Below are 20,760 nucleotides of genomic sequence, written 5' to 3' on the forward strand. Positions count from 1 at the left end.
ATAAAAGATTTACTTTCTCAAAAGATGTACTTACTTTTTCAAATGTATTCACACTTGCCAACTATTTGCTGGACACAAGACAGCTAGCCACACTCAATGTCATGCCCATGGACAATTTAACAAATATTTATCTGAAGAAGCAACAATTTTCCATTTTTCAATCAATAACAAAACATTGCAAATTCCGTGCTTTTGGCTTTGACTATCATACAAACCAGGCAGATTGATATAGTTTTTTAATTTCATTACAATCCTTACAAATCAAATTACAAGGATCCAAAGGCCAATGCTTTTCAATAAGCGGACAATGTCATTTAAGACCGCAATTTTGACTTGTGACGTAATCATTTACATGAGAGCACAATGATCTGAATTTAAAAAAAAAACGAACAAGAAATACATTACTAAAAATAAATTAAAACAAAAACAACCAAACCAACACCATGTTAAGTAAATATTTGCATTAAAAGAATAGTTGAAAGAAAATGAAAGAGCGTTTTTATTCGTGACGTAGTTTCCGGTGCAACGCGAATGTCTTTCGGTGTTTTAATGTGTATGTATGTGTGCGGTCCAGTTCGTTTCAAGTAATGACTATTTATCGTTTTTACCCGTGGCCCATGGAGTGAAGTGCTCACTCTCAGATATTTATCTGCACATCTCCATTATCTCCACATAAAGCGAAAAGTGAAACTCTGGAACATGGTAAGGTTCTACTGTCTCCGGTCTTGTGCATCTTTGTTTGAGAGAGGCAGCACCACTGCTAGCTCTGTGTGCTAGCGTGGCTAACCGCCGTTTTCATTTTCATTTCAAATGTACTGCATTTGCTGGGACGAAAAAACGAAAACAATGTTATATTCGTGCACACTTGAATGGCGACATTTAAATAACCTTAGTTTAAGTTCTGTGGTTAAACTACCGGTAAACATATATTAAAGCAATGCACTTATTTGTTATATTCACCTCAAAGGCAGTACATGAGCTGGTCAAGATAAATGCAAGTCCACGCGAGGTCTATAATAACATTTTGTTTGTAATTGTTTCCCTATTATTTACTTTTGTCATAAGACATTTGCTGCAACTTGGGCTTAGAAGCAACAAAAAAAAAAACGTAAACAAAATAACTTAGCAGTGGTTATTTTGCTGTGACCGGCAACTCTCTTGCGAGCGCTATTTTGCCGTGAATTACTCTTATTGGTCAATCGCCGGACCGAGACGTGCGCTGGGCGTAGTTCCTGCCTCGCTTCACCCCCGTGTCTTTCAAGTTTTCGTTTTGCCACCGAAGATAGGCTGTTATCAGCATTACTTGCCTAATCCTAATTATAACCATCAGAGCATAGGCTGTTTTTGGCATTACCAGCCTAACCATAACCCGTAGAGCAGGGGTCCCCGACTAAACCGGCAAGAGGTCCAGTAACTCCATCAGCCTAGTAGACCAGGGTTCGAACATGCAACAACATTCAGACGATAATTCATTTTTCTGTTATTTTATTAAATTGCAAACGTGCTGTTACATTGGCAATAATACAACTTGTTAAACTTACTCTCTTTCATTCATTTTAGTGCAAATATATTTGAATGTAAATCACAGTGTAACAAAAATGTATTGCGCATTAACTAACTCCTATTCTTATATTTGTATACTGCCTAGAAGTGCAATACGTGTGCTCTTGCACAAACCTTAACATTGTGATTAAGTATTTCACTTAAAGTGCAACCGGTGACATTAATTCCCTCAGCAGACACTGCTGGTGAGATGATGAAGCCTTGAGAAAGTTAACTAGTTTGGTGATGGTGTTCATAGCATCTCCATAGTGCTCTGACATGATGAGCAGAGGACAGCCATGTGGATAATGCAGTGATATGACAAGAGTTCTGGGTGGTCATGTTTCAGTCGAGTAACTGCACCCTTTTCTCGTCCCATCATGGATGATGCCCCGTCAGTAGTGATAGAGACAACATTTTTTAGATTTATTCCCCTCTGTGTCAGCATTTCCTTTATGGCTAAATAGATGTCCTCTCCTCTTGTGTGTGTTTTCAAAGCTGTGATGCCTAAAATGTCCTCTACAAATGTTTTACTCTCTTCATGATAGAATCTGACATATACCAAAAGTTGTGCATTGTCACTCATGTCAGTTGATTCATCAGCAGCTAATGCGATGCATGGGCCACTTTGAATGGCGCTGTCGAGCTGGGACTGCACATCTTCAGATAGCAGCTCGGCTCTTCTTGTTGTACTTGTGGATGATAGTGGAATCTGTCGGACCTTTTGTTTAAGCTGCTGTCCCTCTTTTCCCTCCAATAGCGTTTCTGCCATCGCCTCCATACACTCTTATATCATCCCGGAGTCACTAAAAGGCTTTTTGTGCTTGCCCAAAATCCACTGCACACGTAGTGAACACTCGTATGCTCGTTGTTGTGCTGTTAGCGTCTGTGCAATTACCCGTGTAGCACGCTCATACTGTCCTTTCAGTTCATGACATTTCTGTGGCCTCGTCGCTGATCCTGGCGGGTAATTTGCGTCAAAGGTTTTGCGTCTTGTCTCGTAATGCCGCTTGATATTGGCGCTTTTAACAAGAGCAACAGACTCCGTGCATATAAGACACACTGGCCTTGTAGCACTCGCTGCTGGCAAAATGAAAGCGTAAGCTTCAGTCCACTCATCTCTAAAGACTCGGTTTCCAGAGTCAACTTTTCTAACTTTAGACAGCGCCATAGTTCACCCACTTTCCCATAGTAAAGCCTGTCCCATGTAAATAAGAGCATGCTGCCGGTCAAAGGACCCCGGTTCAATCATAGCTGCCCTCGCGCGCGCCTACTCAAAAATGGCTTTTGTTAAGAATGAACGTATTATCGTACTTTAAAACAAAAAATGCTTGGAAGTCCGGATAAAATGGTCTCGGGGTCCGGGTCCGGACCGCGGTCCGCCAGTTGGGGATCCCTGCCGTAGAGCATATAGGCTCGTCAAGAAATTGTAGTAGTCAATAAAAAAATAAAAAAAATGTACAGAGCAGGATTTGAACCAATAGCGCCACACTTTTGGGGTGACTGCCTTAACCGTTATGTCCAAAGCTGGTACATACTGGCACATAATTTGTACTTAGTTCTTGCACAATTCACGGCAAAATAGTGCAAAGCGGCGAGTCGCTGTTCAGGGCAAAATTTCCACAAAAATTTGTTACTGGGTCCATTTTCCTCCCAAGATAGTCATGACTGACCTGTTGTGTTCTGTGTCCTAGTTTTGCTGTTGTGCCTTACTAATTTGGCAGTCATGATGGGCACCCAGAAAGCCACAATGGCGCTTCCATTTACAGTTGATGGGAATAAGCCGGTAAGTGGATCTCAGCTGAGGACACCGCCAGTCTTCTCCCTGAAGGCAGGGCTGTCCAATTCTACAATCACAGAATGCAACATTTAATTTATGACGTTCTTTCATCTAGATTTGTTATTTACCTCTCTGTGGAATGGTTGCCAATTATTTTGCATCCTATACCAGAAGCACCAGAGTCTGACCTGAAAGTTTTGTTTCCCCATTTTGCCTTTGGATATTCCGTATGCAGTATTACGAAACAGTAAATGAAACGTGAAAGCTTTACTCTCTTTGCTTGATACTTGTATGTTGACACAAGACAACCTGTGTGAAATATAATGATCATTTGCAGCTTTGTCTGTGAGGAGACTGACTTTATTTTCAATTATTAAAAAAATACTATATAAAGATAGCAAGCACAGTAGCAATATCACCCTCCTGAAATAATAGTCAGACTATCCCCCCCCGCCAACCCAACCACCCCCACCCCCCACCCAGAAAACGTTAAAAAAAATACTGATTATGTGTTATATATATTATTTATTTCATTTCTGGGGTGGCATTGGATGATCTGTTTAAGGAACTAGACGATTTTAGCAGAGGTGCCCGGCATTCCGAGGAGATGCTTAGGTAAAAAATAAATTTTGTCAAAATATGACATATACCATTATTTCACGTATGACGATATGATCTCTTTGACACTAGAGCAGCAGCATCACTAGTCTTTGCAGACATGCACTTTCCTGTAACAAATGTTATCAGGAGAAGTAAATGGTTTTCATTATTTTTGCATCAAATAGCAGAGGCACCACATTGCAGCTCAACTTGGTTAGCAAGAGCATTTAGGCTTTAAAAATAGCGTCTGTTATTATAGTTTCCCTCCTCCTTGAGCTCCCTTCGTTAGACAACTGTTTAGCACATTGGCCTCCCTGTGTGGAGTTTGCACGTTCTTTCTATGCCTGTGTGGGTTTTCTGCGCAAACTCTTCTTTCCTCCCAAATTCCAAAAACATGCATGGAACGTTAATCGAACGCTCAAAATTGTACATAATTATGATTGTGGGTGTGAATGGTTGTTCCTTTTTGCACATCCTGGGAATGGCCGGTGACCAGTTTACTGTGTAACCCGCCTACTTCCCAAAGACAGCTGTGGGATAGGCTCCAAAATTACTTCAAAGTTAGTAATGTGCCTTAATTATTCACAACAATGTAATTAGAGCTGCTGCTATAGAATATTTTTTTAGATCTGATTACTATACCTAATAATATTCCATTGATTAATTAAGCAATCTGATAAAGATTGATTTGGAATTGTTGTTATGACGGCAAAATGCGCATGTGAGGTGCAGTTATTATTGTTGTCCACTTGGGGTCGACATTCTCACATTCACACTGAAATATCCTTGACTTTAAATCTGTATGACATTAAACGACGGCCCATGGCCTAAATCAGTGGCTAACAGTTAGCCAGTCTGCATACTGTTGAGTGCTTGAGCGTCATTTAAGACCATAGCAGCTCGTGTATAAACGTTTATACAGGTCAATTATTTATTTTGTTACCGTTTTTTTTAATAAAGCAGATGAAAGTTTGCCATTATAGATAACAGGACGTGCTGTTGTGTTACTTGATTACACATTACACTTGAACTTTTTTTTTCTTTTCCCATTCTCTGTCTTTTTCATATTATTTCCTCCTGCAATATTTTTTCTACATGGAGTGATTTGCTCATCTGCAGTAATATTGGTCTGTGTGGAAAAAAGATCACTTGAAAGCCTCGAGGAAGAGATTTTGCTTAATTTGTTGTGTAATCAAATGATTTGTTATTGATTAATTATTTCAGCCCTAAATTCGCTATGTATTAGATTATGTAATATGTATACAGTATACTTATTTACATGTATTATGTATACTGGTAGAGTCTGGACTCGTACCCAAAATCAACACTATTATATTGCCATTTGTTTACCGTTAAAGCGGCGACTCCAAAATCAACATGAATGTCCTACTAATTGTATTTTTAAGAAATGGGACATGACTGTCTATGATTAGTGTTGCTCCATCAACTTTTGAGTAATGAAACTCCGTTGTGTACAATTTATCAGTATGGAATATAAAATATCCTGTGTTCTGAAAACCAGTTTTCTAATTATATGCAAAGGTGGTAACCAAAAAAATCCATCAATTTCAAATGGATAACCGGCTCAGAATCTCCTCTTATCAGGGTTTGGAAATTTAAAAAGACAGTTTATCATATACCGTAAGAGCAAATGTTGTCGTATGGTTGTGTATGTCATGACTAATCTCGATCATTCTCGAGAGCTCATTATTTTTATTTTTTTTTGTTTTGTTTGTGAACAGGTGTCCTGTGCCACAGTTCCTGGTTGTAAACTCAAAAAATCTGATTTAAAGCTCAAAAAGGGATCCAAGGCATTTGATCACAATCATGCCGCTAGGGTCGAGTGGGGGATGGCCAGGTAAGTCAACACCCTGCTGACGTTTGTCTTAGCAACCCAATACAATGATATCCACTTGAAGAAAAAACAATCATTTGCTAGCAGAGAAGTTCTATATTTTTATTATACGTTAGTTTTGATACCTATTCAACTGGGGCTACACCATATGTATGATATAACCACTGCTGGTTGCTTATTAGTCGAGCACATTTGTCATTTACATGGAGCCATGTGCAGTATTCTGATTAGAATGAATCCAAATAACCAAATGGAATGAAATGCTCCATATAAACACCTCATTCGGAATTAAAAGACAGAATCCAAATGGAATTTTATTCGTAATAACAGGGGTGGCATATTCTGTTTGTTAATCTGAACAAACGTCATATAAACGGTTGAATCTGAATGGCCAGGCTGTGTCCGGTCTAAATGCGTTATGACATCGTCGTTTCCACACTTAAAAATGGCGGCTTCCTGCCGAGTGCTCGCCTGGGAAGGGAGAACTAGTTTTAGAGAACCACAAGCTGACGTGAACTCTGAAGGTGTTGCACTCGAATAGCTTGATATGTTGAGACAAGCTATAGCAAAGAATAATCAAGCTTTTTCTGTGAGGAGGGGACACTTGATTTGATTAATCGAGTCAAAAATTCAGTATAAGAGAAATGTGGTCTCTTACTGTTCTAGTTGGCAGTGGAGCAGCAACATAGCCTCTTAGTCAGTCTTAAGGACGTGCTTTCAACCACGCTTACCAGGAACCAACAAATGGTTCATCTATGTCAGGTGATTGCCTACCTACGCGTTCTCCCTTTGCATCACCTTATGACTTCTGCCGAGGTGTGTTAGCAACAACTTAAACTGCCAGGTAAAAAGATAATAATAATAATAATAATAATAATACCTCTCTTTGGTTCCGCAGAAGGAGGCTTTGTCTGGTCCTGACTGATGTTTTCAAGACAGAGGTCGGCAAAGCCTTTTTGGACAAGCAACTGGGTGGCACCTGCGACAAAATGGCGCAAACGGCGAGCAAGCGATGCCCGAGCGAGAAAGAAGCCATCAGATGTCAAGGCCAGAAGCCACGCAGGAATGGCACCAACATGACTGCAAAGCCAAGATGTTTCCAGAAGCGTGGCCTTTCATCCTTACAAAGGTAGTAGCATGACATTTTAAGGGAGAAGTGACTGGACATGTCAAAAAACACATACATTTTTTTTTGTCTTTAAAGTACTAAATCGGAACACTGAATCCTGATTGTAAGGGGTCAACAGTTTGGGGCATTTTTACCTTCCTAGGTAACCCGAATTTATACGAAAGACATTTGCACAATCTATCTACACAGTAGTAAAGTCATATTACCATAACAGTAAACATTTGTGCGGAAAACACTTTAAGATAGTCAGTTTCATAAATATTGGGACATTGACACACGTTAAAGTAAAGTGAAATTCGCTACTTTGTTAGATTGATGCGTTGCCACACAAATAGCGGGAGTGCGATGTACAACACGTCACATTGACACAGATCATATTCTAGCCTGCGTTTCTTCTTATTTTATTGTCAATGTGTTGTTGTTCTTGAAGCCCTCTGTTTGCTTTGAGTCATGTGCACCACTTTCTTGGGTCTCAATTAGTCCTTTTGCTAACCCTTCTATAGTGGCTTAACACAAAAACCAAAAAAAATACCTGAAGGAATTTTTGTGTGTCTGCAGGTCGAGCTTCAAGAAGAGGTTACATAACGTTGACAATGGCGAAACAAACAAAGATGTGGAGGAGGCGGTCCTTGTCACTGCAAATGGGGAGGACTACGGAGTTGTCGGTAGGTAGCGTAGACAGTTGTACAGTGTTCCCTCGCTACTTTGCGGTTCGGTTATTGCGGCGTTACTCTATCATGGGGTTTGAATTTACGACCACAATTTAATCTATTACGGGTTGACTTTACTATTTCGTGGGGATTTCACAGAGTTCACTTTTTTCCCCAAATTAGATTTTTTTTTTCATTAAAATGTTTTAATCTGCACACACGGGTTCTGCTCCTCGTGCTGATTGGCTCCTTAAGCGAAGCGTCTCTTCTTAAAGATTATAGTACAATAGTGTCCGGGAATCCATCTTCCATTTTCTCATCAGCGACCTTAGTGAAGTGTGGTAATGCGGCCGGCCAGCTTCTTGCTGAAGCTGTGCTTAGTGTACAAATCAAAAAACACTTGTGCATTGAAAAATAAAAATAAGAACTTATTGCCTTTGTATTGGATGCATAACCTGAAGGCCTGCCTCACAAATGCTCTGACTGGTTCCATCAGTGTTTCATACCCCAAGTAAAAGTTTATCTAGCGGAGAACAGGCTTGAATTCAAAGTGCTCTAACTACTAAACGATGCGAGTGGCCACACCACTAACTTGCAGTACAACAATGTAACAATTGAGGTCCTCCCCCCCAAACATCACATTGCTGATCCAGCCGATGTTTCAGGTCGTAATCCGCACCTTCAAGGCCCTCAACACCGGCAATGTCCTATCATATCTAGTTAATGCCATCGACAGCGATGACAACTTCGCATTGAAAGAGTACTGGTGCAAATATACAATTGCTTCGTGCCTTCAGAACATTCATCAGGCACTGAAGGAAATGAAAACGGAGACCATCCAGACCAGTTGGAGTAAATTGTGGTCCAGGATTGTTGGGGCTTCGTGGCCAGTCAAGTACATCATGCCGCTCGCTGAGGCAGGGAAGCTGGCGCGCCTTCTCAGTGGCGAAGGCGTCTCCGACGTGACCCCAGAAGACATTAATGGCCTCGTTGTCGCTCATTTCGATCTGTTGACCGAAGAGGACCTTTCTGAACCGGCTAAATCTGCCAATGAGGAAGAGATGGAAGAAACAAGCCTAATTCTTGAACATCTGGCAGTCATCAAAAATGCCGCAAGGGAACTGCAACATTATTCCCAGGAGTACGACGATGATATGGTTCGGTCTGTATAATTTTGTAACCATGTCGACTCGCTGCGCTGACACCATAATAAGGCCATTTTCACACAAATGAAAAAGAAGTGGCAGCAACTACCCATCACCATGTTTTTCAAGAAAGAATCGCCGGTAAAACCGCCTGCGCCAACAAGTACTCCTTCAGCCGAAGATGTGGAAATGGAAGGAGAAATTGAGGTTACAAAAGATCCCGACGATCCTCAACCGGTGTCAGAGGCGCCGTCAGAAGAGCTTTAAAGCACTCATTTGCTGTGCAGGCTATCATCATTATCTTCATTTTCATAACTACCTGCACAGTTTTTTTTAAATCTTAATCATCATCATCATTAATTTAAGTTTGGATGCAGTATTTTCAATGGTGAGTACACCATAAAATGTTTTTTGTTTATTACAGTAAATGTGTTGCATGTTATTTCTGTATTTACAGTATTATTCATTTTGCATTTAGTAAGTGTAGCAAGTATTTAAAAGGATGGGAACCGTGTGGGGGGGTGTTCGTAATTCTTAGTAATTCGTAGTTCCTCTACTTGATGGAAATTCACCTGCCATACGGAGTCATGGAACGAATCACTGGCAAAAAGTGAGGGAACACTGTCTGTACACTAGCAACTTGTGAAACACTATTATCAAATAATGGTTTGATTTTGTGCTACTCTATATATTGGGGGGAACATATCCACAATATACAGTCCGCTCTAAAAGCATTAGACCAACAACTTTATTAATTTTGTTTTTGTTATATACTGAAGACATTAGGGTTTGGACCAAAAGATGAATATGAGACAAAAGTCCAGGATTCCAGCTTTTTTTTCTCCATGGTACATCTAGATGTGTTAAACAACTCAGGACAGATCACCTCTTTGTTTGACCCACACACTTTTACGAGCTGTTTGCTCGCTATTGTCCATCACGAGTTCAGCGCAGGTTTAACGATGCGCCAAGCCGTTATTTTTCTTGGACCAAAAAACATCTGCAATGACGTCGCGCATTTTTCCTGTCCTACATTCTTGACGACACAGCGTTCTTAGTGGCAATCGGGTTGTCAGTACTTGTGGGGTTTTGTCGACAGACTGCGGCTTGTCAGTGTGCTGGAAGCCAGCAGAGGATCCCGGAGACGCTGATGAGTTTTCCTCAACTCGCATCAAGGACATTGGGACTCAAGAGAAACATTGTCTGGTGAGTGGCCGCCAAACATTCCAGCATTATGATGGTAACCGTTACGGATAGTGCACATTTGACTAAATTTCCAATCATGTGGTACCTCCCTACCCCCCACCTTCCATTTTGATAAGTTGGGGCAATCTCGCTAAATGTCTGTGTTGTATTGTTTAAAATCATGCTACCTAATGCATGGTCTGCATGCATTTAGCTGACATCACATTCTCCTCTTTAGACTGCAATCATATACATACAGTATAGTGGCTTTCCATCCATCCGTTTTCTTCCTGCTTATCTGGGGTCGGGTCGCAGGGGGCAGCTTTCCATAGCCACTTAGTACAGCTCCGGGGTGTTCCCAGGCTAGCCTGGAATAGAGCTGGGAGATATGGAAAAAAAAAAGTCTTCTCTCACAATATAAACCATTTTATATCCTGATCACTATATACAGTGGTCCCTTGCTATATCGCGGTCCGGTTATTGCAGATTCATTTTGCGGGTTATTGATGGTGAGTACTCCAAATGTTTTCTTTATTTATTTACTTTTCTGCTATTTTTCTGATTAAATGTATTTAGTGTAACAAGTGCTTAAAAGGGTGGGAACTGTGGGGGTGGGGACAATGCGGCGATCACAAGATTTGCCAAAAATCCAAAATACAGTATCCACCAATCCAAATCAGATTGGTGGAAAGTACGGTAGTTGTCATGGAGTTCCTGTCTACAATAGGAGAGAAGCTGGTGGTTATTTTGTGGTGTCAAAATACTCATAGCAACAAGGTAAACCATCAGAAAAAAACTCCTTGTTACTTCCCTTGTTGGCTGCTTCGCAAGCACTGCCAAATATGGGCAAGCTTCCATGGGCTACTGCCATCTGTGCGTGCTGCCCTGCGGCGAACACCAAGTGCAGGGTGAAAAGGCGGCGAACACCAAGTGCAGGGTGAAAAGGCGGCGAACACCAAGTGCAGGGTGAAAAGGCGGCGAACACCAAGTGCAGGGTGAAAAGGCCTTTAGAGTGGGGGCCACTGTTTGAGCAAATATGGTACTTACAGGAAAATTAAAAGGGCCCCTACTGTTTGCAATCCAGTAGTCCACTGCATTCTGCCTCTTTTGCTTCCAGGAATGATGAATCAATAAAGTCAGCAAAATGTACATTCTTAATGATAAATTAATCAATGCCAATCTATAGTAAGAATCAGACACTCAAACATTGTCTGTGTTATTTGTGAACAGAACAGGAAAAGACGTGTAGGTAGACCGTCCAAGTGCAATGGAACAAGCAGCCCGAAACGCCAACGAGAAAGCGTGCTTCGCCTTACCGGGGAAGGTGGACGAGGAGGACTGGCCCCGGTTAGTCTGATCGAACCCGGAGAAGACTGTGATGCGGACAGCAACTTAGTGCAGTTCTCCTTGGGAGTGGTTGACAGAGCAGTCGCCAGTATCAATACTGAGTCGGCAGACATCAATGAAGTTCCCTGTTGCAGTCGGGTACCCGCACAGGACAATTCAGCCATCTCGGGAGAGCCGAGTGAGTACACACAGGAGTAATGACACTTTTTTCCAGGGCCGACAACTGCCAGCGAAAGCATTTGATGTAACTTTATAAAACTTTGGAATTGCTACAGAGACATTTAACTTACAAGTAAAAATTTGCACATTTGCCTCTTTATAAAGTGGTAAATTTGCGACGAAACACTCAGAAACTTACCACAAATGCACGTCATAGTCTAACGTGATTTGTAGGTGGTTATTGGAACACTGTTTATAAAACAAAAAGGCAGGATGGAGACGGATTTATTCTTAATTTAAACTTTACTCGTCATACGGCAGCGAGAGCGACAACACTTGCTGATCCCTATCAGCTGACTAACACTAACCAATCAGAAGCTAGACTACTTTAGGTAAATGCAAGTGAATGATGGAGAACAGCAGATTCGACACATTAACTTAGATACTTGTACCAAAAAATACCAAAATGTATGAATCTGTAAATAATAATTCTGGAAACATAAATGTACAAGTAAATATACATTTTAACAAGTTAACTTAAATGCTTGATCCTCAGGGTGTGGACCTTCGCAAAGCGAGGCGTCTTCGTCGCTGGCAGTACCCAACGCTTCAAAGTGCAAAAGCTTAACATGATATGGTTAGTCTTTGCTAAAGCAATGAATTACTATCTCCTTATTTGAAAACCCGACCAAATTGGCACAAACATCCGAATACGCTACGTGTAAAATTTGCCACTTTATAAACTTTACACACACACACACACACACTAAAAAAAAACAATTATACGTGGCCCTAATACGCCGTCATAGTTCCGTACATAAGCCATCTTAAGTAGGTTTTGTTTTGCTTTTTGTGCTTTTTTTTTTTTTTTTTTTTTTTTTAAATCAGGTGTATCATCTCTTCTTTATCTTTTTTGCTTGCAGTTGTGCTTTCCAGTGACGATGAAGAGAGCAGCAACGTTATTCGAAGACGAGTCAGACATCTCCGTCGTACACTGTTCTCGGCAGGAGATGCAGATGCCGGCCACCGTGGGCAGCTTTCATCACAGGAAATTGTGTCCAAAAAGCCTGATGGCCCTGATTTGCAGAATGTGGAGGTGTGCTCAATATCTCCCTTTATAGTCCATTCAGATATGTAAAGGTCACCACCTTGTGGGAGCACAAATTCTAAAATAAGGTTGTTCTGAATAGTTTTGAATGCTGCTTCACAGGTGCTGTTTAGAAGTACAAATTGCAATTCCTTCAGAAAGCAAGAGTAAAAGACAAAAGTTTAAATTACGCAGAACATCAATAAATTGAGGACTATAACTGGTTAACATTTGCTTATTAAAAATATAATATAAATTTATATTAATTTCTGATGTAGTGTTGTGAATTCTATGAACCTTGGACTCAATAGTCACCCAGGTTTTAGAGGCAAGTTTTGCCAGGCGCCTTAGGCCTTAATGGGTTAAAGCTCAAGGTAAGATGGATTTTTTTTTTTAAGAGGTGTGTCCAGCAGGGGGAGCTTTAGTAACGATGTAGATAAAGGAATAGAACTGCATTACTACATTTTGCACTCAACAGTTGTATTGGTTGTGTAATGTAATGCCGGATGGCTCACACACTGGGTTTGTAGTTAAAAAAAAGAAAAGACCATTGATTTTGACCCTTTGTTTAAGATGCTGTGTATGCAAGTCATGCATGTCTTTTTCTACAGGTGTTGCATATGGTTGTTGGCGACTCCGGATCAGTTTCTTCAACCCCCAAAATTGACCACTCTTACCTAGATGTGGCCTTCACCTCCATTTTCTGTGGACGTTACCAAGGGGAAGCAAATGGAAACCTCATGGTAAATGATGATTCCTCATCACATTATCATCACCATTCTCAGGAAATGACCGTGATGTAAATGGACTTGTTTCCCCCCCCCATTGACAGATATTGGACCAAAAAATCATCATACCATTGAAAGGTAATGTGTCGTTGCCCGTCACGCCACCTCCTCACAGGCTAAGTGGTCTATTTTAGATGATAGAAAAGTCTACTGGAATGTGTTTTCCAAAAGTACACGCCCTCCCAAGAGTCCAGAGAACCTTTTGAAAGCATTAACTACCAAATCCTGAAGAGTATATAATAGTGACTGACCTCTGTTCTCATGTACAGTGTACCACAATAGATGGCCAATAAGTGGACTGTCCATTAAATAAATAATCCATGCACCTTATATAAATCTTTCCAGTGCAGGGAAGAAATGTTGAGCTGTAATTACCCTGGCAGAACTTCAATACAACATCATCTGAAAAGATTAATGAAGATAAAGATAAACATGTTTTAATTATTATTCTAGTACTATATTATAATGTGAATTTTTGTTAAATTATCAATATTTATGAAAAAAATACTCTGTAAATAATAAATAGTATAAATACCAAATATCCTTTTTTTTCTTTATTGTTCACAAGTTGTGGTGTGGGGATCAGGTTTAAGGGTATCATCTAACGAAATGAGGCAGCTGTGCTAAGACAATTCTGCTGTCATCTCATCCTCAGACTCAAACCGCCAGCTGGATGTGACCTTGACCTTGGATTGTACGATGCTGAGGAGGTACAGCGTTTGGGAGCAGGAGGAACTGGAATCCAGAGGGCTCAGATGGGCATCCGTCGCTGAGCCTTGCACCATCCTTTTGTTATGTGTCAAGCAAAGTGCTGCAGTGACTGTGGAGAAGGAGCTTGTCTGCCTTTGCACCCAAGATGCTTCACCATCCACCACTGGTAATGCTTACACAATCAATGCCGGTCCAGAACATCACTCCGTGTTTCTGATTGTTCTTGTTGCCACAGGAAACCCAAGCCCCTTCCTCGTGCTGACTCTCAAGGACCCTCTGCTGGGCATGGAAGGGGCTCTCTTGCACTCTCTCTTGGAACTCGACTGTCTCAAGTGTCTGTCAAATGGCGAAAGCCACGCTGAGACGCTCGATCTGAAGGACTTCGTCAGTCCATGTCTTTCATTTGATGAAAGTTTGGAGCTGATCAAATCAAGCGGCCGAGATCCCCTCTTGCTGCGGATGCTCTGTCTGGACACGGCCACCTCCACATCCGATTTGGACCAACACAGCTCATGCTCCGATGTGGACGTGGATACACTAAAGGAGACGGCATCAGAGGCGGAGTGTTCGCTGTTGCTGGACATGTCTGAGCTGCAGACCTTACTCGATATTGAGCAGGAGACAAGTCCCACAGAGGAGCAGGATTCTGAGGTGGATCTTGGAATGCAGCACAGCCCAGATGAGGATCAGGAGAATCAAGCGGTATGACACCCCGTCAAGTTTGTTCTAGGGCCTATTTTCACATTCTTATTGGTCATTTTAAGAAAATACGCACCTCACCTAAATAGGCAGACCTGCCGGAACCATTTACCTGAATTTGATATTACTTATATCCCACATTGAATAACAGTCAGCAGTCACAAGCTCAGTTCATAGATTTTATTATTCACTCACACACACACACACACACACGCACACACACACACACACACACGCACACACACACACACACACACACACTAAATAAGCTAGCTTCTTTAGAACACTGTTGCTAACAAAAACAGCAGCACCCGTCAAGCCGCATAAAGAAGCTGAAGTGTGGACATTTTAAGGAATTCCTAGATGAGACCCCTAGGGGAAGTTCCCTGCAGCCTCATCGGTGAAAAAATACCCTCAAAGGAATTCCAAATAAAATTCTATTACACTAAAGTTTTCTTTAATACAACAAACATGAAGTACAAAAACTATGGTGGAGTATAAACATGAGTGCTGGGTCATACCTCTGTCTCCCTTGGGATCATCAGGAAGTCAGGCGGATCAGTGCCAGCCCCGCCGTCACAGGAAGAACTGCCTATTCTAAAACCTATGTGTCTCTATGTGATTGCATTATTATTTAGACTTCAGTTTTCTTGTGTGCAGTGAAAGCTACAGCATAAGAATGCCTCCACTCCATAAGTGTCAACAAGTCTTCCAAGGAGTATTCAAGAGGTTTGCAGTGAACGATGACGTTCTCCTGTTGTGTTACAGGAGGAGAAAATGGCAGGCACCCCTCCGTACACACTTTGTCGGCGTAGAACTACAGGAGCATACACGGTGACCATGTGCCATCCAGATTCCACTTGGGTTGCATACAAACATCAAGGCGTGGCCCATCGGTAAGTCCTAGGAATGTATAAAGGAAGCAGAAATGATTCTGTTCTGTTGCACCCAATGTAATTCCTGGTGTATTGAATTTCACAGGCAGCTAACGTCCTCTTCAAATCATTTTCATGATTTCTTCATATACTGTATTAAATAGGTTTGAAGACAAGTGCTAAAAAGATGTGCAAAGGCTGGGGACCATTTTGTTTTGATTTGTCCTAATTGTTGAGATATAACAAACTCTTTGTCACCATCCCAATTTTGCGGCTGTAATGGCATGTGTGGCGCACGGAGCAAGCTGATAGCAAACTGGACCGTTCCACTGTGACTTGGCCTGCAAATCTAGCTATGAGCTAGATAGCTGGACCAGCTGACGTGCATTGGGTCCGTCCAACACGCCACAGCCTTGCCCCATGTGACACGTGTAGATCCACTCGAAAGAGACACTTTGAAGGGATGGTGTGTCGAATATTTTGCCATCCAAGTGTTGAACTAGTAGAATGCAACAACCTAAGTTCACTGCGGTGCCTCAGAGAGACCACACACAAGCATACCACCAATTATTCAGTTTGCGACGTTCTTCTCCTTCGGGTATCCGTTGCAGAAAGATGCCGCCGCCGAAACATGTCATCTTACAGGTGTAAGGTGCGGCACAACCAATGCAACATCATTAATAATATAATATATTAATAATAATTACAAGACCTACAAATAAATAAATAAAAAGTGTATATTGATGTGATATTCCATATTGGGTTTTTAAAATGAATGAACATTGAAAAATCTTCAATTTCTTTGAGGCAAGGGTCCCCAACCACTGGTTAAATTTGATACCGGACCACATATATATATGTATATCAAAAATTGTAGCGGGCAGAACCCCTACCGTCATCAGTTATACCGTGAAGGTTGGGAAAACACAAAAACAGCTAGTCTGCTTTCCGACTTTGGTGATGTGACGTTGGTAAACTGAGCCCGAGGGCTTTGTGACGTCAATTTCAGTCACCAACGGTGTCAGTACAGGGCAAAATGGCGGCCCCTTGAGATGGATATTTTTATTTTTTTTAATTTATTATTTTTTAAAAAAAATTTTTTTTGCTGCTTAATTCACCTTCCACACGCAACTTTGATCAGAATACCAATTTTAGGCTAGTGGGGGAACTTCCACTTGAATTTGCTGTTGTGTTAAGTGCCGTTGTGCTTTTCACTTCAGGGCCGCTGTAGAAAGCTTGGAAAAGAATCAAATTGTGGTGTAGCTGATTTTCTTGTCATTTTCAAACTATTCTTGTAACTTGTCTCTTTTTTTTTTTTTTGCTTATTTGGTCTTTCTTCAACTTGTGTTTAGGTTGATCCAGTTTCCTCCACCGCCACTCAAAGGTGGAATCACCGTGACAATGGAAGACTTGCAGTGTCTTGACAGCGGCCAGTACCTCAACGACGTCATCATCGACTTTTACCTCAAGTCAGCGTAACGCCGATTATAAACCCAACGCCTTTGCTCGCTTGGCGCTAATGTGTACGTTCTCCCCTCAGATACCTCCTCCAGAACTCGCTGCGGGACGTTGCCGAGCGGTCGCACATCTTCAGCAGCTTTTTCTACAAGCAGCTCACCCGCAGAGACAACGCCAGCGAAGGCAATGTCACAGAGTCGTGAGTCTTTCGATCTCAATATGAAAAATGTTTGTCAAAATGACAATGAATGAAATCCGTTTTTTTCCGAACGTTCAGATGTCAGCGACAGAAGCGGCACCAGAGAGTGAAGACGTGGACACGCCATGTGGACATCTTTGAAAAGGACTTCCTGTTTGTTCCTGTCAATCAGGAGTAAGTTAGCGTGCATGCACAAAAGTGGTGAAGAATTGGCACAAAGTCGCAAGACTTCATTCATAAAAGTTACAAGAATTAAAGTCTTTAAAAAAAATAGTTAAAATATAAAGAGACATGATTTTATATATATATATATATATATATATATATATATATATATATTTTTTTTTAAGGGCTCACTGGTATCTGGTGCTCATCTGCTTTCCCGGACTGGAGGAGTCCAGGTCGGAGCCCTGGGCAGAAAGCAGCCACAACGGGACAGACGAGTCACCCGAGCAAGAGGAAGCGGAAGGCTCGGGAAACTCAAACGATGCCACGACGGCGATGCTCAAGTTGACCTGCGGCGACAGTGTGGACACGCCATCTGGTCTGTTACACCAAGTGAATCCGTCATCGTTTTCAATAGAATGAATGCAAATCATCAAATTGATTTCATGTGTTCTTAGGAAAAGAGACGGCGAAATCCTTTAGTCACGTGGTGAGTCAGAAACACATTTGTTGATGTCACGCTGCCTCAAGCATCCATGACAGCAGCCTTGGAAGGAGCGATTCAGCTTGTCTGTCTTTGCAATAAATACTGTTTTTATCCCCTAATAGAACTGCACAGAGAAAACCTGCCGTAGAAAGCTTGTATCAAAGAGGTGAGGTTACTCCGTTTAAAAGCTTCCTACTGCAATCACAGTGACTTGACTTCTTCATTTCCTTTAGGCCTTGCATTCTCATCATGGACTCCCTCAAATTGTCTCTTCACGAGCGCATCTTCAAAGTGTTGCGAGAGTGAGTAGACCGTTGTCGTGGCGGCGGCGTGTGTCTCAGGAAAGCGCTCACGCTGCGGCCGTTTCATCCTGGCAGGTACCTGCAGTCGGAATGGGAATCACGACGCGGCACGACGCGCGGCTTTGGTCCCGACCAGGTGAAAAGTTCCCACTGTCAGGTTCCTCTGCAGGACAACAGCAGCGATTGTGGTCTCTACCTGCTGCAGTACGTGGAGAGTTTCCTCAAGGTGGGGGGAGAAGAAGAAAAAAAAAGTCATTTTTTTTGTTTGTTTTTTTAACCATATCAATGTATGAGATGAAGCGGTAATGCTAATGAGGGCAAGCACTCCAGAAAACGTATGGATGGCTGATGTAATCTTTTTGTTTGTGCTGGCAGGACCCCGTGGTGCATTTCGATCTGCCTCTACACCTGCGACGTTGGTTTTCGCGGCGACAGGTGCGCAGGAAGCGGGACGAAATCCGCGAGCTGGTGCTGCAGCTGTACCGACAGCAGATGACCTAAAAAAGTGAGGGCCACGCAGTAAGAACACGGCCCGCCCACCCAAGGAATCGGCATCGCTCATACTGAGCCACCCATTTCTGCCTGAAATTGAACCCTTCCGAATCGGACCCTCGCACGGACGACCAAAGTGAAAATGCAGCCGACCGCCAGTTACTTTTTGACTGAAATGTACATTGCCTTTTGTTTTAGTGTTCACCTTAGAGGTTTTTATAGACTGTTTTACATTTTTTTTTATTTTTGATAAATATAATGCTCTTTATTTAACTCCTACACAAATTCACTAGTCAAACAAAAAATGGGTCAAGAAGTGTTTTTTCCCCCCCAAATTTTCAAAATGTGATTTGTGTAACACATAAATTGTTATGATTGGAATGAATTTAAGATGTTCATTAATTGTGCTTCACATTGCATCTCTCGAGGCCACAAAAGGTTTTGCGCAAAAAAACAAACACGTTGGGCAAAAAAGGACAAAGTGCTTCCTTACACTGCGGAGCTGCGGCAGGAGACAAAAGCACCTTTATAGATATTTAACATCTATATTGTCAAGCTTGAAGTAACTTATTTTTTTTTTTTCTATCCTTGATGAGCAATTTTGCTAATCGATGATTTCATTTAAGGAAGAATTTTGTAATTTTGAGGAGCAAGTTTTTCAGGTTAATCCCAGGGACAAGTTGATTGTAGTGCTGCAGCTGTTGAATATTTTGATGTGTGTTCCCGAAAATTCTGTAGAATTGGATAAACTATTTTTTTTAATTTAGTATGTTTCACTTGGTAATGAACAACCAAATATTTTGTTGTTGTTTTTCACTTTGTGCATTGCAGTTGCTAACTATTTTGTCTAGAAACATTTTACACTGGAGTGATTTAAAAAAAAAAATGTAAACAAACGAAGCATTTTATTGTATAACAAAAAACGATGCAAAGGCAACAGCCTTTGTGCGACTTAAGCAGCTAGCATTTGATCATGCAACATAAAATATGTTTATGCTTGTGCTTTTGACCTTTGACCAGCTAACTAGGAATAGGACAAATGTTCTTTATGCTAGTACGAGTTTGAAATGGAAGATGGACATAAAGGGAGGAAATGGTAAACCATATTAAATGTTGAGTAATGTAATCAATTGCAGTTACTAACTTTTTATATGATTTCACTTGAACTAGAAGTAGGAGAATTTTAGCTCAGGAAATCAAAGACTCCCCCCAAATTCACACGTTTTAGTTGACGAGAAACAATCTTGATGATGAAAATCTTTGACAAAAGCAATTTGTCAAATTAATTTATACTGACGGAGTTAGTGTTGAAAATGGCTTTGAGGATGCAACGTTATATTTTGAACATGCATAGTGTTTTGTGGGTCTCCTGAAAAGTGATTATTTTAGAGGTTCAAGGATTCGCCAGCAGTATGTCAAATTTATCTTAATTTTTTTTCTCAAGAAAACTGCAATAGTAGAATAATAATATCACAACTTGTTTTGAGTCATATAATAAAAGCCATAAAATTGCCAGAATAATGGATAAAATAGGCATTTTTCCATAAATGGTTGTAAGAATAAATCAGTAATAGGCAAACCACAAAAAAATTTAGCAATTTTTTATTTATTTAAATGAGACAGAATTTAAATATGAGGGGAAAAAGCTGAGTTGTGACATACGTGTCAATGCAAGAAATGCTTCTTAAATATATATAGTTTAACAAATCTTGCAAGATTTAAGCAGTTTTATTCCACTAATATTTCAATTTTACTCTCAAGCAACCTTTTATTTTCCACAACTGAAGAATAACTAGACAATTATATTATTTAACAGGAATATGTTTATATTATAGTTACATTAGTAGTATAACATTTTCCTCATGATTACCATTTTAAACTCTTGTGATATTACCACTTTATTTTTGCAACTTGATGATTTTTTTCTCTCATCGGAAATTGAAGTTTGACCCCCCAAAAAAAAGAGTTGGATTAAAATAAACATCCCTCGTAATATTCCAACTTCAATGTGGCTCGCTAATACTCCTTGGTGGAGTTAACGGCATCCTCCTCATTCATCTTGTTTTCTGTCCCCTTTAGCACAAATGTCACTTTTAGATTTTAAA

General features: G+C 40.9%; 1 protein-coding gene across 4 annotated transcripts; it reads left to right on the plus strand.

Moving 5' to 3' along the window:
• The first annotated feature begins 546 nt into the window (after positions 1–546).
• LOC144060878 (sentrin-specific protease 7) lies at positions 547–20,662 on the plus strand. 4 transcript variants are annotated; one of them, XM_077580789.1, is made up of 22 exons: positions 547–702; positions 3,237–3,328; positions 5,665–5,780; positions 6,676–6,906; positions 7,465–7,571; positions 9,801–9,907; positions 11,117–11,411; positions 12,316–12,488; positions 13,091–13,222; positions 13,312–13,345; positions 13,923–14,144; positions 14,214–14,680; positions 15,446–15,573; positions 16,905–17,021; positions 17,093–17,209; positions 17,288–17,383; positions 17,560–17,753; positions 17,833–17,864; positions 17,984–18,027; positions 18,095–18,163; positions 18,239–18,389; positions 18,539–20,662. In XM_077580789.1, the coding sequence occupies exons 2-22, from the start codon at positions 3,269–3,271 to the stop codon at positions 18,662–18,664; spliced, it is 3,018 nt and encodes a 1,005-aa protein (XP_077436915.1). In that variant the 5' UTR covers positions 547–702; positions 3,237–3,268; the 3' UTR covers positions 18,665–20,662. The 4 variants fall into 4 exon arrangements, 3 of the variants coding, with proteins under 3 accessions (XP_077436915.1, XP_077436916.1, XP_077436917.1); XM_077580790.1 differs by lacking the exon at positions 3,237–3,328; XR_013296031.1 differs by lacking the exons at positions 18,239–18,389; positions 18,539–20,662 and having other exon boundaries at positions 17,603–17,753.
• The last annotated feature ends 98 nt before the right edge of the window (positions 20,663–20,760 follow it).

Source organism: Vanacampus margaritifer, chromosome 11 (assembly GCF_051991255.1).
Source record: "Vanacampus margaritifer isolate UIUO_Vmar chromosome 11, RoL_Vmar_1.0, whole genome shotgun sequence".
NCBI classification, from domain to species: domain Eukaryota; kingdom Metazoa; phylum Chordata; class Actinopteri; order Syngnathiformes; family Syngnathidae; genus Vanacampus; species Vanacampus margaritifer.